This window comes from Chiloscyllium plagiosum, unplaced genomic scaffold (genome assembly GCF_037043375.1).
Source record: "Chiloscyllium plagiosum isolate Xiang-an unplaced genomic scaffold, Cpla_swu_hap1 HiC_scaffold_33, whole genome shotgun sequence".
NCBI lineage: Eukaryota > Metazoa > Chordata > Chondrichthyes > Orectolobiformes > Hemiscylliidae > Chiloscyllium > Chiloscyllium plagiosum.
In genome coordinates, this window is record NW_028270171.1 from 26,376,104 (window position 1) to 26,398,260 (window position 22,157).

The 22,157-nt window shown below is 38.2% G+C and overlaps 1 protein-coding gene across 9 annotated transcripts in view; it reads right to left on the reverse strand.

Annotated features, from left to right (window-relative positions):
- Window positions 1–22,157, reverse strand: part of LOC122542333 (putative RNA-binding protein Luc7-like 2) — a 68,656-nt gene that overhangs the window by 19,967 nt on the left and 26,532 nt on the right. For 8 of the 9 annotated variants that reach the window (XM_043679993.2, XM_043679998.2, XM_087978393.1 and 5 more), the window contains 4 exons: window positions 14,895–14,993; window positions 7,147–7,257; window positions 5,459–5,602; window positions 2,607–2,645 (listed from right to left, as the gene is read on the reverse strand). In XM_043679993.2, the coding sequence (XP_043535928.1) occupies window positions 2,607–2,645; window positions 5,459–5,602; window positions 7,147–7,257; window positions 14,895–14,993 (393 nt within the window). The remainder of the gene's footprint in view (window positions 1–2,606; window positions 2,646–5,458; window positions 5,603–7,146; window positions 7,258–14,894; window positions 14,994–22,157) is intronic. The other variant, XM_043679994.2, reaches the window with a different exon arrangement.

Here is a 22,157-nt window from a genome sequence, read left to right on the forward strand (position 1 = left end):
ATAAATTATGAGTTCAGCCTTTTGAAGAAAATAATACCATGAGTTACAGACTAACTCCCAGATAACAAAGTGATCAAGGGATAAAGTTGGACGGTAGAGTTGACAAGGACCAAAAATGGCCTTTCACCTGTTACTAAAATTTCCAATGGTGCAAAGGTGATGATGTAGCAATGTTAGCTTACCAGAGTCCAAGTAGCACCTGGCCTTTCCCAGGAGTTTTGCGAGGTATAGGTCAGGGAGGGGAGCAGGGGAGGAAGAAGGGATACTTTACATATTGCTCAGTATATTTTCTGGCAGGAAAACGAAGGAATATCAATGATTCGGTCTGCAGAGATATTTCACAGGCAAAAGAATACTGTACTTGACAGTCTGTTAAAAAATTTACGATTAATATTGATGCAATCACTGTTGCTATTCTGCAGCTCAAAACAATAAATAGTATGAGCAACAACTAATTTCACTTTCAGGGCCTGTAATCTGATGTGGCTGTGGGGACTGTTATGCCACAAGCTAAAACAACAAAGTGCATAACTGAATAGAAATTCAACTGCAAATTGAATTAATCATTCATAAGGAAGACATTGGGTAACAGCTAGGGACAAGTAAATACACAAAAACCACCACTTACAAAGCTGGTCCAGATACTATTTCTTAGACAAAAAGCTTAAATTTGCTTTTTTAATTTTTCAATTGGCAACACGTTAAATAACACAATATTACAGTATGAAAATAGTCAATTGAACGAAAATATTTTCAGTAGAATGCAAATTGCCTACCCAATCTTGCTGTTTTCATACATGATTTATTTCAAGCAGGAGGCTAAAACTGTTAAGCTTTTTTTTAGAAAGGAGATACAATGGACTTTTGGTATCCTTTACAATGGAGAATTTAATTAAATAACATGTTTAAGTAGTACACCATGAGTGAATCTACAATTCAATTACCAGTTTTATTGATCTCTCACCCAACGATCATGCGGTCATTAAAATTTTCTAGCTTTGGCTTCATCAAAACACGTGCTGGTTTTCATCAGCAGCATGTTCTTCCATTCCAGCCCAATGCTTTGATATGGAATCAGTGCAAATGAAAAGGTCAAAATTCAGAGTATGCATGCAGATGCCTAGTTGTGCTCTAATACAATCATCATGCTCAACTTATGAACTGTGTAGCTTAGACAATAATAGAATTAAAGCAAATCGCATGCTGCTATTGGGGAACAGTAATAATAACAAGTCTTTTCTCTCTTCGGATCAACAGGATGCAAACATTTGTCTTGCAAGTCAACTATTACATATAGTGTATTGTAGAGGTCAACACTTCAGAAACCAATGGTATAATCCAGCTGTAACTAATCATGTTAAAAAAGGTATGCCTTTTCTCCTCTATCTAATGAAGTGATTTCTGGTATGAAAGGGAAAGATTGCATCTAACAAAGGTCCTTCCCCAAAAGGAAATATTCCTGGTTTGCCTATCAAACATTTGATGCTTTCAGCCTCCTTACAATTCTCTCAATGTCCCTAAGTTGTTATTAGTACATTTACCAAAACTGAGCTGACTGATATTGAAAATTGCCAACAAGACTGTGCACTTTGAAGTGTTATTAAATTGTGTTCAGCAAACACTTCAGAAACATGGGAGCAATTTATCTGAAATAAAATTAACACCAGATTAATAATCAGGACATTCTATTGATAAGAAAGAAGATAATATTAATTCTGTAAAACCCTCCAACGGGCTTCCAGGCAGTAAACTACTTTTGAAGCACTGCCACCAACATAATTAAGGTGAACTTGCATGAAGCATGTGCAACAAACAGTACTCAGAAAAATGATGTTGACTGGGGAAGAAATCATTTTAGGAAACCAAAAGTAATTCCTCTTCTTTTATGCTGCATGATATTTTGCATAAGATGACTGAATAGTCGGGGCCTCAGTTTAATGTCTCATTTGAGAGAAATTACTCCTTTAGTACTTAATGGCATCAGCTTGTATCGCAGTGGGACTCTAATACAAAACTGACTAACTCGTTGGCAAGAGTGCTACAACTGAGTGAAAGCTGAGAAGTGGTTTAAAATATGAAGTGTTCACTTTATGTATCTGACTGTGCATTAGCAGCGACAACTTTACTTTGTGTTGACTGGCTTCAGAGGAAATCTTCTTTGCAAGCTTAATAACTAATTACAAGGTAAAACTTAAAATGCCAGATTAGAACCAGGTTAAGATGCCATAGTCTCAAAGATTTTCACTATGAACTGCAGACTGAATTAAAAATGTGTTCCCATCACACACATATACACACACACGCACGCACGTGCACACATACACACATGTACATCGACAACACCTTGACTACGGTTTTCTTCTTGTAGTAGTTACTTACGCATGTGACTGTTAGAAGCTTCTGATCGGTGGTGGCAAGAAACTCACTAAAATTGGGTGTATTTCTACTGAATAAAAACTGTATCCCTGGTCTCGGATTGCTAGATATAACTTATAAAGCATTTTATCTATAATTTTACAGCAAGATGTTCTAAATGAGGCAAAATTCTGTGGAAGTTGTATAACACAGTAACAGAGCACAAGGCAATCACAGTGATGTCATCCTACCCAGAATGCACTGGAGGAAGGAGAAGCAATGGTGTCCCCCTGGTGGTGAAAAAATGCAATGTTACAAGCTGTATTTCTCCATAACACAGTCCAGAAGTACATTGTTGAGAACAGAGGACTCATTTAACAATTGAGATTTATCGTTTTTAAACAGGGTAGAGATCAATTACAATTATATCAGCAAAATGTTGGGTAAGCCAGGGAGTTACATGATCAATTACATGATTGAATTTTCCCTAATTTGTACAAACAAAGTTTAAATGTTATTAAAATATATTACATTTTTATGACATGTTCTGGAACATAATTCATATAGGGTTCTCCCCATATCATCTAAATTGGGTATTCACTCACTTTGAATTCTTTTGTGCCCATCCTCTCAAAAATGATGATGGTGGGTACCCAACTTCAAAAAAATAATGATGGTGGATACAGGCAGCAGCACCACTTCAAAAACAATTTCCAGGGAGAACCCTCAAACTATTTGAGCAATCACTTTCCAAAGATGACCAAGCTATTGAAGTGGCTTAAGATGCACTGATGTCTCATTGCCTGAATAATAATAAGTTGCTCTGTGCACAAAGTTTGTTACAAATAACCTTTGTGAAGCAAGAAGTTCAACTATCACAAAAGGATACATTTGGTTTCTGAGTAAATTCTAAGCTTTCACCTAATGAGCTGACAATTCCCAATGACCCAGTGGATTCGTATGTTGAAAATTTAAAAAACTATATTCTGAGAGGGTTTTCCTCTTATTCACTGTGAAAGAGTCATGAAATTCTTAGAAAGCATGGTTCTAAAGTGGTTGAAACTGTATCGAGGCAAAAAAGGGTTTGCATTCTATTAACTGGTCCCATCAACTATTAAGCAGCATCTTTAAAATCTCGTGTTTCTAATGACAGAAATCTTTCAGGAAACTGGGTATTCTGACTAAATAACTGTTGTAGAGGACCCCAAACATACATACAAACATACACACACAAACATACACACACACAACTGGATAACCAAGCAACATTTGGTTGAATCAAAGAAGGGGAAAACATGCAATTTTCACAGTTGTAAATTTCAGTCTGACAAAAGGAGTTACTGATAAACTTGATATCCCATGTTATGAGCCCTTTTGGTTTAATTAACGGTCCACACTTATAATCTATTCCAGAAAATGTAATTTTCAATTGGAAAGTTAATGGGGGACAGTGTATTGTATTGACTGTGTTGTAACCAGGAGAGAAATACATGCAAAATTACTGGCACTTGTAGCAAATGGGAAAATGTCGGTGTTTTGTATAAGAGTAGGGCAGAAAGCAAGAGCCAACATACCAGTTCATGTTTGGGTTAGGGGCCAAGCAGAAATTTACCTTCAACTTTTGAGCAAATAATTACTGCGGCAGATTTTCTGTGATTTAATTATGCATTGAACATTGCTAGAAAAAAATCTTGTAATAGGTTTCATTATTTAAAAGCAAAACAGATAAACGTTTGTGTAAAAAGAATTATTTTAAAAGTTTTTTTCCCTGCAGCCACAAAGACACGTAACATCTTGTATCTAAACACCTGCTGAAAGGTCAATCAACTACTCCGATAAATCACTAGCAACTTTTTCAGTCTTAAATTCTAATCCAAAATTGATTTTAATTTTAAATTTTAGTCTCAATTGGATTTCACTTTGGAACTATCCATAACGTTAATGAATACGATTGTAGGACTAATATATGGATATATAAAGCTGGTTTAATGAGTCTATGTTAAACAATTGCTTCATCAATAATGAACTCTAAAACAGATTTCTACAAAGCTGCAAGGAGAAAGAATATACATTAGCTCTCTCTTATTAAGTTGGGAAGCATTAGATTAATAATAGACTAATTAATACAAGATACTTAAAATAGTGTCAACCTCCAATATTACATTTACCCCCCATTTCTCCTTTCCAAGGAATGATCGTGTATTAGCACTTGCCAGTGGTAATTTTCTGGGGTCCTTAATTAGCAGGGTATTTGATACATTCGATCAAAAATTGAAAAATGCAATTGGACAATGAAATGTGCAACCTGCATTTTATTCCAGCAATAGTTAGATTGTAAATCATAATGTGGCTAGTACAACAAAATAAACCATAACAAATGTTTGTTTCCTAATTTAAAAGTTAAAGAGACCAATTTGATGCTCCATGCATTCACAGGTTTTAAACAGGGATGGTGTACATTTTCTCTCAATGTAATTTTGTTTGTTATGTGTAATCCAATTGAGTTGGGTTGCCTGTCACTAACAGTATTCTAGTTCTCCTCAGGATTGCTCTGATCATAATCATGGTTGCTGCCTGTACTTGTGCTCAAATTTTATCAAATGTCAAATATTGTTTTGACTACTGGCAAAAGTCTCCAAATAAAGCTCACAAAACTGATTGCTTGGCCCTTTATTTTAATTTGACAATTGGGCCTTTAAATACAAAATAGAACATGAGTATTATTTCTAAAAACGTTTGGCATTACATTACAGCTTAATTAATGTATTTGTAGACTGTACTCCATATTCTCTTTTACATGGATCACAGCTCTGATTAAATTTGTACTGGTTTCGGGAGTTTTAAAATAGTAACAAGTAACACATACTTTCGTCAACTTAATTTCAAATTCTGCTCTTGATAATTGAACCACCAGTAGAAAAAATACAATCGATTGAAAAGTGTTCAAATTTCATTCCTTGCTACAGCAAATTAAAAGTTTATTTTGAGGGGAAGGGAAAAAACAAAAGAATTCAAAGTGGGTGAGCTACGCACTTTTATTCCACATTAAAAACATTGGCAAATAGAATTAGAAGGGAAAGTAATCAATATAAGCCACATTTACCTCAGCTTCCCTCTTCTTAGCTCGTGCCTTCTCAACTTCCTCCATGACCTTTTGGGATTCTTCAACATTTCCTTCAGCTCCCAACTGTTCTGCTTTGGCAAGCAGTTTCCCGATTTCCTCATTAAGTTCATGAACTCGCTCAGCCTGAGAGATGGCAGACAGGCTAACATCAACATAATCCTAACATTGTTGTTCAAAAACAATTAAATGCATTTTTGACATAGATTTCAGAGACTGCTCTGATGTAAGCATTCTGTCAGCTGTCTTAATGTTATATTATTAAAAGAATTGAATGTTTTTGAGTAAGTCTCAATTTATCAATAAATAGTGAGAGCTGAAACACACTGCATGATTTTGTATGTCCATTTTTAATCCATTTTCTTAGGCTTCAGGAATTATTTGATACTTTTCCCCATAGACAATTTGTTACTTGTGATATCTGGCTGGCTATGTGATTGGTAAAAAGAGATTAGAATCAGATGCTGTTGCTACTCAGAACTTGTGTGCACAAACTGCTCTACAGGACAGGTAATGGTGATCTGGAATATTAAAGTCTAGCTGGTGGCACCTGAGCACAGTAGAATTCCTAACATTCCTGAATTAATTACCCAACAAGCAAGGAGGATAGAATTTGGGGCGTCAACTAGATTTTGCATGTTTAGACAAATAGCATTTTTAAAATGCATCAATTTCCAGCTTCTACACAGTTCTGGCGATACAATGCTAAATATCTCACTTCCCTTAAATTATGAGGACCAATCAGGTCTCCATGATCATTTATGTGTTACAAAATAAACCTCCCATCAACTCCTAGGAAGCTCATTTTGCTGTGTGGCAAAGAAGTTCCACAGCAATATAACAGTAATGTTGAGTATGTCTGGGGAATATACAAACCTTTTCTTGTAAAGGACACATTGATCAGATAACTTGCATAACACCAATCAGAAAAGACAAAGGAAAGGAGTGTCATTTTCATTAGCTTCATAAAAAGTGTCGAAATATATTAAAATGTTTAGCGTAAGTGCTGTATCAGAAGTACATAAATCACTCTTTGATTCTTTGTACATCCCAAAAACATGAAACTTGGAAAAAGATGTGATATTTTGGCAGGTATGTGAAAAATGTCAACATTTCAATCATCACATTACTTGCAGACACATCACTACAGGTTACGAAAATATAGGACATGGCGACATATCAATAGATTATGTATAAACAGGAGGAGAAAATCTCAGATAAGAGTTGCTGAAAACAGAAAAATAAAAAACTGCACTTCAAAGTTTATGGAGTGAGAAATTTGAAGGTCATTTGACATCAGAGGAATCTCCTTTAATGATGTTTTACAGAGGATGAACAACTTATACTGCTACAGCCATTTAGTAGTCTAACTGTAAAAATAATGATAGAAGCATGAAATCAAGGTGCAATTAACCTGTTGCACACATTCACATACTAAATTTGTACTTTTAAACTTTTAATAGACTATTTTAACTAGTGGAAGAAAATAAGACGACTGTGATCAAAGATACATTTGGCAGAAGTTCCTACATCTTTCCCCTCAAGCTTACCATTTTCTTATATTGATGATAAAGCAGTACAGAAATCCTACTTATTCTGCTCCTGTGCAGCCAGTCTATTTTGTGTCTATACCCCTGTTTCATTAGATCACTGGCTAATACTGATTATACCTTTGCTGCCACCTCTGCACTGATTTCTTCTTGGGTTTCTGCCAAACGTTTTTTTGCAATTTCTGTTCTTCTGTCACAGTCTGTGATGAATGACTGCAGATGATCCATGGCCTAAAAAACAAAGATAACAGCACAAAGATTAATCTTGAAATAGCAAAATATCTGAAGTTAATGATCATTAAGTTTAGAATTAATATTAAGATTGTTACACAAATGGCAATGTCTAGATTCAGATATCTGAACTCAAAATACCTTAGTAATTAATTCCAGTAATTTCCCCACAGATATTCACATAACTGGCCTGTAATTTCCTATTTTCTGTCTCCCTTCTTCTTTGAATGGAAGATTTTCTAAGCCAGTGGCTTCTTTAGAGAATCTTGGGGATTTTGTAAAATTAGTATCAATGCATCCACACTCTCAGCTGTGATTTCTTTCAAGATCTGAGGATGAAGTCCATTATGACCTGGGGACTCCACAGCCTTTTAATTCTAATAAATGTCTCAGTACATTTCCCTCGTGTTTGCAACTGTTTTTAGTTCCTGCAACCTTTTCACCGCCCAATTTACAATTATTTCTTGGATGTCATTTGTGTCTTCCAGAATGGACAGATGAAAACTTCATCTGCCATTTTCTTACTGCCGTTAATTCTCCAGACTTATTTTCTAGACCACCAATGTTTGCTTTTTCCATTTTTAAATACCAGTAGGAACTCTTATTGCCTGTATTTAAAAAAAAATCTCTAGGTCACTCTTATCATCTAATTCCTTGCTCATTTTTTAAAAACATTATTTACATTTTTAAAATTCTTTCTGATCTTCTGACCTGCTACTAATCTTTATGGAATTGTGTGCTTTTCTTTCAATTTGATATTATCAGCTGTAAACCATGCCCCTTCTCTATTCCTCAGTGAAATAAATCTCTACCGAGTATCACCTAAAATATCTGCCAATGCATCTCCATTGATCTCTCAACCTAATTTCACAGTTTACTTGAAGCATATAGACCCACAATTGGTATTATTTAATTTTAAATGATTAGTCTTAGATTCTCTCGTCTCTCAAACTGAAATCAAAATTAAATCATATTATGATTGTACATTTAAATAATTCATTTGATCTGCATCATTTCACATTACACAGATCTAACAGGCTACAGCCTGCTCTCTGGCTGGCTTTAGTACGAAAAACTGCCCCAAAATATTCAATGAACACTTCTTCCAGGCTACCTTCAACAATCTGATTTGTTCAATTTGTACGTTTATCATCACCCCCCACTTTCTCACAAATGGGGAACTATCAGTGTTTTGTACAGAATAAGGCAGAAAGTAAAAGCTAACATACATGTTTAGTTTGGGGGCAGAGCAGAAATTTACCGTGAACTTTTGATCAAATAATTGCTGTAGTAGGTTTTCTGTCATTTACTTATGCACTGTGCTTTGAATAGAATACTCATTATTTTTTCCTGTATCTCCCTTACAACAGTGCTGCTGTTAGGCGGCCTCTAAACTACTCCCACAAGTGACTTTTTATCCTTGATATTTCTTACCTCTACTCAAAATGATTTTACATCTTGACTTTTATCGTAATCTTTTATTATACTAAAGAGAAGGTGCCTCATGGTAGACTGGTCCAGAAGATTAAGTCACATGGGATCCATGATGAGTTGAAAAGTTGGATACAAAATTGGCTTGGTCATAGAAGACAGAGGATACTTGTGGAGGGGTATTTTTCTACTTGGGGGTCTGTGACCAGTAATGTTCTGCAAGGATCATGCTGGGAGCTTTTAAAATAAAAATTATTTGGATGAAAGTGCAGATGGTCTGATTATCAAGTTTGCAGATGACAAAGATTTTGAAGTTGCAGATACTGTCAAAAGATACAGCAGGATAAAAATCAGTTGGAAAGTTGGGCAGAAAAATGGCAGTGGAGTTTAATCCAAACAAGTGCAAGGGGATACATTTTGGGAAATCAAATGCAAGAGGGTAGCATACAGTAAATGGGAGGACACATACAAAAAAGATCTTGGGATGCAAGTCTGTAGCTTCCTGAAAGGGCAACACAAGTGGACAAGGTGGTTAAAAAAGGCATGCAACATGCTTGCCTTCATCTGTCATGGCACAGAGTATAAAAGTTGGCAAGTCATGTTGCAAATATATATGACTTTAGTTGGGCCACATTTGGCATATTGTGTGGACTTCTGGTCACCACATGATAGGAAAGATGTGGAGGCATTGGACAGACTGCAAAAGGGGTTTACCAGGATACTGTCTGGATTGGAGTAGACTAGCTATAAGGAGAGAGTGGAAAAACTTGTGTTTTGTTTAGAGCATTGCAGTCTTAGGGTAAATCTGAGAGATTTATAAAATTATGAGGGGCGAGGATAGGGTCGATAGTCAGGAGTCTTCCTAGGGTGGAAATGTCAAATACCAGTTGCATAGGTTCAAGGTGAGAGGGTGAAAGTTTGAAGGTGATGCTCAAGGCAAGTTTTTTTTAAACAGAGGTTTGCAGGTGCCTGGAACATTGCCAGGGAAAATGGCAGAAGCAAAAATGATAACAATGTTTAAGAGCCATACACGAACAGGCAAGGAATAGAGGGTTATGGACCACGCATAGAGTAGATGGGTTTAATATACAATGCCATCATGATCGGTGCAGACATGGATGGCCAAAAGACCCGTTCCTGTGTTGTACTGTTCTATTGTATTGACGTCATCCTTAATTAACTGAGCAATCCCACCACCCATTTCCAGCTTCATGATCATTCGAAATGTCACGCATTCAGGAATATTTAGATCCCAGTCTTTGCCATCAAAGGTCATTGCTCTATAATAAATATCAGATCATTCATATTTATTTCTATTTGAACTGACAATTCATCCATTTCATTATGAATGCACTAAGCATTCAGATACAGAGCTTTTAGTTTGTCTTTGTAATGGTTCGAAGCATCTATCTTTATCTGTTGATACACACCTATATTTACACAGTCTGTCCCCTCCTGGGCCACAATGATTATTATTAATGACTTACATTACATGATTTAAACTACAGTGTCTAGTTATTTAGAAATTGGATAGGTTTAGAGCATGTTTAGAAACTGGAATAATAAATTTACAGGTATTGATAAAATATTGGGTTTTAAACTTCCATCAGTAGAGCAGTGGAAATTGAAGGGGGCAAGCAGGATTTAAGCACATCTATGGCAGCAAATAAACACCCGATTACACCAGACAGAAGATATTCAACATAGTGTACTAAAACCTACTTGAATTATGGAACAATTCATTTCAGCTGCACAAGATGAATCTGACTCAGCAAAACTTGTCTGCCTCTAACGAGGAACCTGTACTCATGAGGGCAGAATCATAACAAAACTTCTTGGTTAAACATAAATGTAAGGACACGCAGATCTCTCTATTATGGTTTCTGCTGAGAACATAATCACTCATCTAAAAATAAATTTACAGGACTCAGTCACTGGCCAATGCAGGAGAATGTACCAGTAATTGAAATTGTCCCAAATAGGGTATCTCATATGAGCAGTACATAATCTTAGCATCCTTTGCAAAATAGGAAATGTGATAAAACTTGAAAACTTCTTCCTCTTCCTGGAAGAATTGAAGGCGTAAAGTAATAAATAGAAAACAGGCAACTGACAAAAGTTTTTCCTGTGTGAAGGACAACAGACCTGGCTAGCACTGGACAGAGAAAATGGCTGAAACAGATTGCATGAATTATACCTTTATTCAAAGAACTAGGAGCAGGAGGAGACATTTCAGCTCTTGGACCTGCTCCTCCAATTAATATGATCACAGCTGATCTCATTTAGCCCTCAACTTCACTTCCCTGCCACTCCCCATAACCCTTTAATCTATTACTAATTAAAAATCTGTCTATCTTGTCAAATTTATTCAGTGTCCAGGTATACTCTGCACTATATGGTAGTGAATTCCATGGGTTTACAGAAAAGTAATTTCTCATCATCTGTTCTAAATCTGCCAGTCTTCAGCCGAAAACTATGATCTCTCGTTCTAGGTTGCCCCACAAAAGAGAATCATTTGCTCTACGTCTACTTTGTCAATTCTCTTTAGCATCTATACCTCAGTTGGATATCCTTTCATTCTTCTAAGCTCTAGCAAGTAAAGCCCAAACTACTCAATCTCTCCTCAGTAAACAAGCCTTTCTTTTCTGGAGTGAAGCTTCTCTGAACTGCATTCAATGCAATTATATCCTTCTTCAGCTAAGGGTACCAAAATTACAAGTAGTACTCCAGATTATCTTACTCTACTGAGAGTAAAACCAGGACATTATGGACTTGTTTGTTTAATTCTGCAGAAATGAAGTAATTTCATTCTGCAATTTAGGACAGTATTCAAACACTCGAAAGAAATTTGTACTGATTAGAGAAAAACAATGTGGATCTGTAAAGATTGATCATATCTATCTAATTCCAGTGCATATTTTGAGTAAAAAACAAAGTAGCAGGCAAGGAATGGCTATGGTCCTAGCTTCTAAAACTTCAGGAAGATATTGAATAAGTATTGATAAGAGAATCTTAATGAAAATTAATTCCACACACTGGTTTGTAAGATTAAATCACACCTTCCCAGGAGAGCCAGCCAAATGGATACAAAATTGGCTTGATGGTAAGAGACAGATGGTGATGGTAGAGGGCTGTTGTTCAGACTGGAGGCGTGACCAATGGTGTGCCACAAGGATCAGTGCTGGGTCCACTGCTGTTTGTCATTAAATAAATTATTTGGATGAGAATATAGGAGGTATGGTTAGTAAGTCGTGGATGATACAAACATTGGTGGCACAGTGGATAGTGAAGGTTATACAAATGCACAATGAGATCTTGATCAGCTGGGCCAAGTGGCCAAGGAGAGGCAGATGGAGTTTAACTCAGATAAATATGAGGTGTTGCATTTTGGTAAGTCAAATCAGTGCAGGCTCCAGGTAGGGACCTGAGGAGCGGTTTTGAACAGAGACACCTAGGGGTTTAGGTACATAATTTCTGGCATCACAGCTAGACAAGGTGGTGAAGAAAGCATTTGGCATGTGTAGGAGGCTGAGGGGTGACCTTATAGAGATTTATAAAATCATGAGGGGCATAAGTGAGGTGAATAGCCAAAGGCTTTTCCTCTGGGTAGGGGAGTCAAAACTAGAAGGCAGAGGTTTAAGCTAAGAGAGGAAAGATTTAAAAGGGACCTGAGGGGCCACTCTTTCCATAAAGAGGCTGGTGCATATATGGAATGAATTGCCAGAGGAAGTGGTAGAGGTGGGCATAATTATAATATTTAAAAGACATTTGGACAGGTACATGAACAGGAAAAGTTTAGAAAAAAATGGCAATTAGGACTAGTTCTGTTTAGGAAACCTGGTTGACATGGACAAGTTAGATCAAAGCATCTGTTTCCACGCTATATCGCTATGGTTACATTGTAGAAAACAGCTAGCAGCAATTACGATTGTATTAGAGGGAAGGGATTAATTACATCTCACGGCAATCTGGCTTCAACTATTTACTAACAACTTGAATTACCCAATTAACAGCCAAAAATTCAAATTTGCTGCTGATATCTATCACACAAAAAATACAAGGAGGCCAGAACGTAAAAAGAGAAAACTTCAATAAAGCTATTTAATGCACTTATAAAACTACTTCTGCGTTTCTGTTCACAATTCTGGATACGGCACCTTTGAAAAAAGTATTTTTTTGGAAGGAGTATAGTTCAGATTCACAGTAACATTACCTGGACTTCAGGGGTTAAATTATGAGGGTAGATTAGATGAATTTAATGTAGTCTTACTTCCAGGAAAATAGCTTAATAAGTGGTTGAATGAGATACCATAAATTGCACACTATATGCAGAAGTGAACACCATTTTTACAGGCAGAAAGTCATAGTTTTGTGTATACCCAATGTAAAAGTGGGATCCCCTTTTCAGCATGACATACTATATATACATTAGTAGTCAGCCTTGTGTTTTCACTCTATATGCTTCACTTATTAGTACCTTACAATTGAATGGAAATCAAAGTTTGTGAGAAGATTTGTAGCTCGGGTGCTCGTTGTTGTGGTTCTGTTCACCGAGCTGGGAATTTGTGTTGCAGACGTTTTGTCCCCTGTCTAGGTGACATCCTCCGTGCTTGGGAGCCTCCTGTGAAGTGCTTCTGTGATGTTTCCTCCGGCATTTATAGTGGTTTGTCTCTGCCGCTTCCGGTTGTCAGTTCCAGCTGTCCGTTGCAGTGGTCGGTATATTGGGTCCAGGTCGACGTGCTTATTGATTGAATCTGTGGATGAGTGCCATGCCTCTAGGAAATCCCTGGCTGTTCTCTGTTTGGTTTGTCCTATAATAGTAGTGTTGTCCCAGTTGAACACATGTTGCTTGTCATCTGCGTGTGTGGCTACTAAGGATAGCTGGTCATGTCATTTCGTGGCTAGTTGGGGTTCATGGATGCGGATCGTTAGCTGTCTTCCTGTTTGTCCTATGTAGTGTTTTGTGCAGTCCTTGCATGGGATTTTGTACACTACATTGGTTTTGCTCATGCTGGGTATCGGGTCCTTCGTTCTGGAGAATTCACCACAAAGGTATACAGGAAAGCCACACACACAGACCAAGTCCTGTACTACGAAAGCAATCACCCCAACACACACAAAAGAAGTTGCATCAAGACACTGTTCAAAAGGGCCACAACACACTGCAGTACACCAGAACTGCAAAAAGAGGAAGAACACCTATACAATGTATTCGCCAAAAACGGATACCCGCGCAATTTCATCAACAGATGCCTAAGGGAAAGGCAATGGAACGAGGACATGCCGCAACCCAAAGGACTAGCCACACTACCATACATCAAGAGCATTTCCGAACTGACAGCCAGACTACTGCGACCACTAGGACTCATAACAGCACACAAACCAACAACCACTCTCAGACATCAACTCACCAGAACGAAGGACCTAGACAGGGGACGAAACGTCTGCAACACAAATTCCCAGCTCGGCGAACAGAACCACAACAATGAATGGAAATCAAACAACATGAACAATGCTGCAAAGATGCGCAGGAGTTTGAGACATACCCACACTTTTTATCTGATGCAGATGATTTTTCAAAATGGTGACCTACTACACACACTCCAGCAATGCACTTTTCTCACTTGGTATATAAATTGACATCCATTCTGGGGGGGGGATTCCATGAGGCTTCAAAGGTTGACTTATATGATATTTTGCATTTTGAAAGTAGTTAAAATTGTTCATATTTATGCTTTGACGTTGGAGAAAAATAATAAAGTTATAATTAATCTAGTTTCAGTGAGAACAAACATCTCTAGGTGAGAAGGTGAAATAGTACTCAGATCGTTATGAATAACGATAGTGTCTTGTGTTTCTCTCACTGAGACTGCAAAATCTATACCAATTAATTATTGTTGAATAATAAGACGTTTATGCAACTTGGACTTTCAACTGCAAGGACTACTAGAATGCATAATCTCAAACTGTTTCATTCTGCATTATACTGTATTCCTACATTCCAAATGCTTTGGACATGTATCTGTATTTTTGGAACCATCAGTGAACTTAATTTCAACTAAATGACTTCGTGTTTTTAAATGTTTAAATAAAATGCAATTAAAAACCTAAAATATATATCTGAAAGCACATCATTTTTAGTTTCTGTTTTAAGGTATCACCATACCTTTTAACCCGACAGCACTAATAATTACAACATCACTTACATCCATTTCAAAAAAGTGGTCCTTTAATTTGGAGGCAATTTCATAGTCTGCTCTCAGTGCTAGATCATGAACTTTTGTGCACTCTCCAAGGTCCATTCTCTGTAGGAAATTTAAAAGTAAATCAAATATTAATCAGCCAATAGTGAATGATATGAAATGCAACTGCAAATTAACGATACAACCATCTCTGTTGGCAAAAGTGTACATTAGATTCCCTACAGTGCGGAAACAGGCCATGTGACCCAATAAGTCCACACCGACCCTCCAAGAAGTAACCCACCAATACCAATTTCCTGACATTTACCCCTGATTAATGTACCTAACACAATGGGCAATTTGGCATGGCCAACTCACCTGACCTGCACATCTTTGGACTGTGGGAGGAAACCGGAGCACCAGGTGAAACACAGGCAGACACGGGGAGAACGTGCAAACTCCACACAGACAGTTGCCCGAGGCGGGAATTGAACCTAGGTCTGTGGCGCTGTGAGGCAGCAGTGCTAACCACTGAGTCACCAAGCCACCGTGCCATATTTCATTTATAAAAAATGGAATCCTTATTACATAGTTACTAGAGCAGTTCAGAACTGTACAGCTTTTTGCGTAGAGAAGGAAGCCAACATTGGGGTTTGACTTTGTTGATAGTTATCATTAATCCAAAGGCATTTCTTAATTAGGCTATGTACTAGGAATTATTCACATGTATCTGACGCATTGAGAGGATCTGATAAGTGAACTGACCCCATTGTCTTTTGGCAGAAAGACCTTAAAAGGTGGTCTTTCTCCACAGCGCCTTGGCGGCAGCTGCCCCAAGCTTTAGTGCACCCTTCCGCATTTCGTCCTGGACTTTGGAATGTCCCAGTCTCCACCACTCAGTTGGGGTCAACTCTTTCAACTGAATGAGCATCAGGTTTCAGGCAAACCAAAGGGCACTTTAACCAAGTTGATGGTCTTCTCACAATACTACACCATTGTTTCCCCAAAAATATGCTTTATTCATAAAACGTATCGTTGTATATAGCCATAACTGTGATTTGGTTCTGTATAGTAGCATATCAAGAAAACAAACAAACATTGGAGATATACTTTATCCAAGCAAATAAATGACAGCTCATACACACACAAGACTATATTTACATGCATTTGAGGCACTAGGCGGGTTTGGAAACTGAAAGGACCCCCATTTAACTCAGACAGGAAGACCTCAGACAGTGGTCTTTCCCCAGAGTGCCTTGGCGGCAACTGCGCCAAGCTTCAGTACTTCCCTCAGAACATAGTCGTGGATCTTGGACACACCATTACTTATATCCATCAACAATGCTAATAGACAGGGCTTTGAAAATGAAAGGACAGTTAAAAGATCAGATGCTTGACAACACTGTTGGATTATGTTGATTTAAATGAAGAAATACCTATGGATGTAAACAACTAACACATATCAGTGCTAAACAAAGTGAACTAAAATGAAAGAAAAAGAGCATTTCCACTTGTACATTATATAAGATCAAAATATTACAAAACACGCGGTGCATAATTAAGTCATTGTAAATAATTTACATTTAGGTATAGTAGAGGAGAGTGTAGTTAAGGTCCTACTCTCAAGTTCTCTTGTTCCTCAAAACTTATCTAAAAAGAAAGTTTCATTAACCTGGAAAATGTTGGCTCAAGTTTTGACCCCACCCTCAATCTACACCTTTTACTTATTAAAAAAAACTTCAATGGTTTAACAGCACTAAGGGACTAAAACTTTTTGAGGTAATAAAATGTCCAAGGACTCTCATGAGAGCATTATGAAATAAAACAAGACACCATGACACTTCAGGATACACTAGGTCAGATCACCAAAAGCTTAATCAATGAAATGACTTTTAACGCATATCTTAAACAAGCCAAGATAATTTCACTGTTACAGAGTCATAGAGAACGGAGACAGACCCTTTGGTACAACTTGTCCATGCCGACCAGATATCCCAACCCAATCTAGTCCCACCTGTCAGCACCCGGCCCATATCCCTCCAAACCCTTTCTATTCATATACCCATCCAGATGCCTTTTGAAGGTTGCAATTGTACTAGCCTCCACCACTTCCTCTGGCAGCTCATTCCATACACGTACCACCCTCTGCATGAGGTCTCTTTCGTATCTTTCCACTCTCACCCTAAACTTATGCCTTCTAGTTCTGGACTCCTCCACCCCAGGGAAAAGACTTTGTCTATTTATCCAATCCATGCCCCTCATGATTTTATAAACCTCTATAAGGTCACTCCTCAATCTCCGTATTTCAACTTTAACTACAATTATGCTCTAGATTCACCAGACAGAACATTTCTATTAAAAAAAATCAACTCTATTAATCATTCCATCATGTATCCCATAAAAATTATTACTTTTTTAGTATCCCCTTGTTTTTTTAAAAAACTTTCCCAGTTGCACACATGTAAACCTTTTAGTTTAATGCTGCCTCACACTTCATTCATTAGCAATGGTTGTTTAAGTACAAAATTAGAGCTTTTGTCTTTCAGGTGTATATGTTTGCATTTACCAAAGCCTTTTGAATACTTCCCACTGTTGATCTGGTATTTCCTCAACCCAATTTACAAAGGTCAATTTCTTTCTATCACCTTGGGCGGCACGGTGGCACAGTGGTTAGCACTGCTGCCTCACAGTGCCAGAGACCCGGGTTCAATTCCCGACTCAGGCGACTGACTGTGTGGAGTTTGCACGTTCTCCCCACGACTGCGTGGGTTTCCTCCGGGTGCTCCGGTTTCCTCCCACAGTCCAAAGATGTGTAGGTCAGGTGAATTGGCCATGTTAAATTGTCCGTAGTGTTAGGTAAAAAGGGGTACATGTATGGGTGGGTTGCGCTTCGGCGGGTCGGTGTAGACTTGTTGGGCCGAAGGGCCTGTTTCCACACTGTAAGTAATCTAATCTAATCTAATCTAAAAACCTTGAAGTTTGCCCTTGCTTAAATTTTAACTTTCACTTACAGATCTCCTTCATTTGATCATATTATGGTTAATATTTGCATTTGTTAAATAATTTAGACTTTTACTTATCACAACATCTAGCAGGATCGTATCCAATGCTGGTTCAAAAACATATGTAGAAAACTTATCAAACATATTTTAGAAACTCATTACCTCCGTTGTTTGAGTTATTCAATTTTTTCCAGTCTACGAGAAATGCCCATGTTGTCCTGTATGTACTCATTACCCTCAAAATCATGGCTAGAAGGCATTTCAACAACTCACACCAAGGTTGTGTATCCAATTTACATTTGTTCGTTTTACTCATACTGTTTTCATTAACCATTCACAATTTCTTTTGACTGCAGTAACTGTGTCTCAATATTGCTCTACTTTCTCCTTCCTCAATTTCTCTGCTTGCTTAAAGGATTCTAGAGCTTGAAATACATATAGTAACTCTTGATAAAATTCAAACTGTAGCCCAACGGCTACTAACAAAACTTATTTTGAATTCCTTCATAGGATGTGGGAGCTGTTACTGATTTCAGCATTTATTGCCCTCAAGAGGATGGGGCGGCAGGGAGAGAGAAAGAACTATCTTCCTCAGCTTCTGAAGTATGAAGGCTCTCTCACAGTGTAATTTGGAGGGAGTTCACACGTTTTGACTATTTATGAGAAACTGTAATGTTTCCAAGTCAGAATGTTTTGGAGAAGAACTTGGATGGTGGTGGTGTTCCCATGTACCTGCTGCTATTGATCTAGGTGGAAGATGTTCCAGGCTTGGAAGGTACTGTTAGAAAAGCCTGGATGAGGTACTCCAATGCATCTTGAGATGGCATGCAGAGGTTTAGAAGGGGAAATATTTTTTAAGTGATGAATGTTCGTCAGGCAAGGTGCATTGCGCTGGATGGTGTTGAGCCTTGTGGAGTGTGTTCTTGGAGCTCCAATCATTAAGGCAAGTGGAGATTATCTCATTACATTCGTGGTTTGTGCTTGTAGGGGATAGGAATAGAATGTCATTTTCAAAAATAGTTATGTTTTATAGCTCTGTGAAAACTGTCAAACGTACACATCATCTGATTTTTCAATCTTCAATCCCTTACCGTAAGTGTACAAGTCTCTGAACTGACAAACATAACATCCAAGGAAATAGAATATAATCATTCCTTTGCCAAAGGATAGTCCATTTCTAAGTAACTGTATGCTGGGAAAACACTTTTCACTTTTTGGATCCAATAAGCAACAATAGAAATACAGTAGCGCCTCAACATACGAACGACCCCGTTCACGTAAAAATCAGTTTACAAACAGGATTGTATGTAAAATTTTGCTTCAACGTACGTACGAAATTCAAGGTACGAACGAAGGTACAAACGCAAAAAGCCCGTGTGCGACCACATGGTTTCATTGTTCTGCTTTGCTATGCACTTGTTGAACGCAAAAGCTCTCGGGCCCCGCGTGATCTCATTCAGTTAGTCTTTGGCGTGTGCGCTGTGAACAGCCGTCAAGCATTGTTACGCTATCCGAACAATGGGAAAAATTAATTCAGTTCACGAACTTTTTGGTTCGCGAACCGGGTCCCGGAACGGATTAAGTTTGTAAGTTGAGGCGCTACTGTAAACTCAAATTCCTCCTGCTTTGCTACCTATGTGATTTAACCCAACAATAAGCAGTAAATTCCTTCACCACAATGAGCATATTCAAGGCCTTAATAAGTGGCATGGCAGGCTACTGAAGTCTAAAACTCAATGTCTACATGGTGGAATTCTACCCCATTTAAAAAAAAATTCTAACTCAAAATTAATTTAACACTTCTTTAAACAGTTAAAAGAAAGGGAAGGTTATCTTAAATCATGGCAGTCAACTGGAAATTAAAATCCAAAATAGAATACAAGAATAGAATTGAATCCCTACAGTATGGAAACAAGCCCAAAGCTGACCCTCTGAAGAGAAACCCACCCAGACCCATTCCCCCACCAGTCTACATTTACCCCTGACTAATGCACCTAACCTACGCATCCCTGAACACTATGGTCAATTTAGCACTGCCAACTCACTTAACCTGCACATTTTTGGACCATGGGAGGAAACCAGGGCACCCGGAAGAAACCCACGCAGACAGTGTGAGAATGTGCAAACTCCACACAGACAGTCGCCCAAAGCTGGAATCAAACCCGGATTCCTGGCGCTGTGAGGCAGAATTGCTAACCATGGAGCCACTATGCTGCCCAGAGGCAAAGTATCAAATTGCATTAACCAGTCAAATCCAATCCAGTTTATTATGTAATGCTGCTGTAAGAATTAGTTGCACCTTATTTTTAAAAATGTGGATGACCTATATTCAGTCAGAGAAACCTCGATTATCTGAATATCGGATTATCCAAAGGAGATCGCGAGGTCCCGAAAGAAACATTACATCGAAGAAGTGTTTCCAATACTAAGCGGGTCTTCTGTTTACAGTGATTAAAAGTGAACTTGGCTTACTGAAGAAATGCTATCGAAAACAGTTCTGGACATCGATGGGGACCCAACCATCTCCAAACGGTGACCTCCCACTCTCTCTCTCTCTCTCCCTCCACACACTTTCCCTGGAGTTCGACACAGATGTGTACCATAAACCCCCCTTCCTCAGAGAATCTCTCCAACATTTTCCTGTACAGTGCAAAGGTTGGGGGGGGGGGGGCAAGGAAAAATTGCACATATCGCAATTATATGGCAAAATTTTCTATGTATGTGAAACAATCAACAAAGACCAGATTGATTGGGGGGGGGGGGGGGAGAAATAGTTGGAGAAAGAAATAAATTTGTATTACCAGAATAATAAGAAATTTAAATTCTCTTGTGGGTCTCCAACAACTGGACACCATGTTAAGCAGGATAATACATCACTGTAGCATGACAACAGCAGAACAAATCAATATGTATTGTTTGGCACAGTGCTTCTAAAATGGTTTCTAAGGCAAATCTTGAAATGCTAGCTGTCTGACAATCATTTTCTGAAAGTGAATAGATTTCTGACAAAAGCACAATGGCAAGCCATCTCAGGCTTTATTTATGTAATCAGCAATTAACGTCTCCGCTTTTAAATGGGCAAATCCCCAGTTAACATTGGAGTTCTACAACAGCCATTTGTGCTGTGTGTCAACATGACAGTACCATTAAAAAAGGGGTTTAGGGTGTAGGTTTGCTCGCTGAGCTGTAGATTTGATATCCAGACGTTTCATTACCTGGCTCGGTAACATCATCAGTGGCAACCTCCAAGTGAAGCGAAGCAGTTGTCTCCTGCTTTCTATTTATAGGTTTGTCCTGGATGGGGTTCCTGGGGTTTGTGGTGATGTCATTTTCTGTTCGTTTTCTGAGGGGGTGATAGATGGTATCTAGATCTATGTGTTTGTTTATGGCGTTGTGGTTGGAGTGCCAGGCCTCTAGGAATTCTCTGGCATGTCTTTGCTTAGCCTGTCCCAGGATAGATGTGTTGTCCCAGTCGAAATGGTGTTTTCTTTCTCCGTGTGTAGGGCTCTGAGGGAGAGAGGGTCGTGTCTTTTTGTGGCTAGCTGGTGTTCATGTATCCTGGTGGCTAACTTTCTTCCTGTTTGTCCTACGTAGTATTTGTGCCAGTCCTTGCAGGAAATGACATCACCACAAACCCCAGGAACCCCATCCAGGACAAACATATAAATAGAAAGCAGGAGACAACAGCTTCGCTTCACTTGGAGGTCGCCACTGATGTTACCTAGCCAGGTAATGAAACGTCTGGATATCAAACCTACAGCTCAGCGAGCAAACCTACACCCTAAACTTCAACCTGAGCTACAAACCTTGCACCATTAAAAAAAAAAGAGACAAGGAAACAATAGAAACTAGCAAAAATGAAACACTTACTGGAGTGGGCAAAGTCAAAAATCATGATCTTAACCTCCACAACCACCTGAAGTAGCAGCGCTCTGAAAGCTAGTGCTTCCAAACAAACCTGTTGGACTATAAGCTGGTGTTGTGTGACAGAACTTTGACAGCACATAATATTTCTAATTGTCCACCTCGTGCATGATCAAGGAGTTCATATTTTAATTTTCATAATTAAAGAAATACAGATGTGGGCTTACTGCTTTCCTTGTGTTCAAACTGTTTAACTTCACTTATTGTTTATTTTAAATTTATAAGTCATCCATTAAGATTGACAAAGCACTTGGAAGTAAACTGCATCAGAAAAAAATGGGAGCTAAAAATGAGGGAATCTTGGGCCTAAATTCCTGACCATATCCATGGAGAAAACTCCAGGCATGGTATAAAATAATGA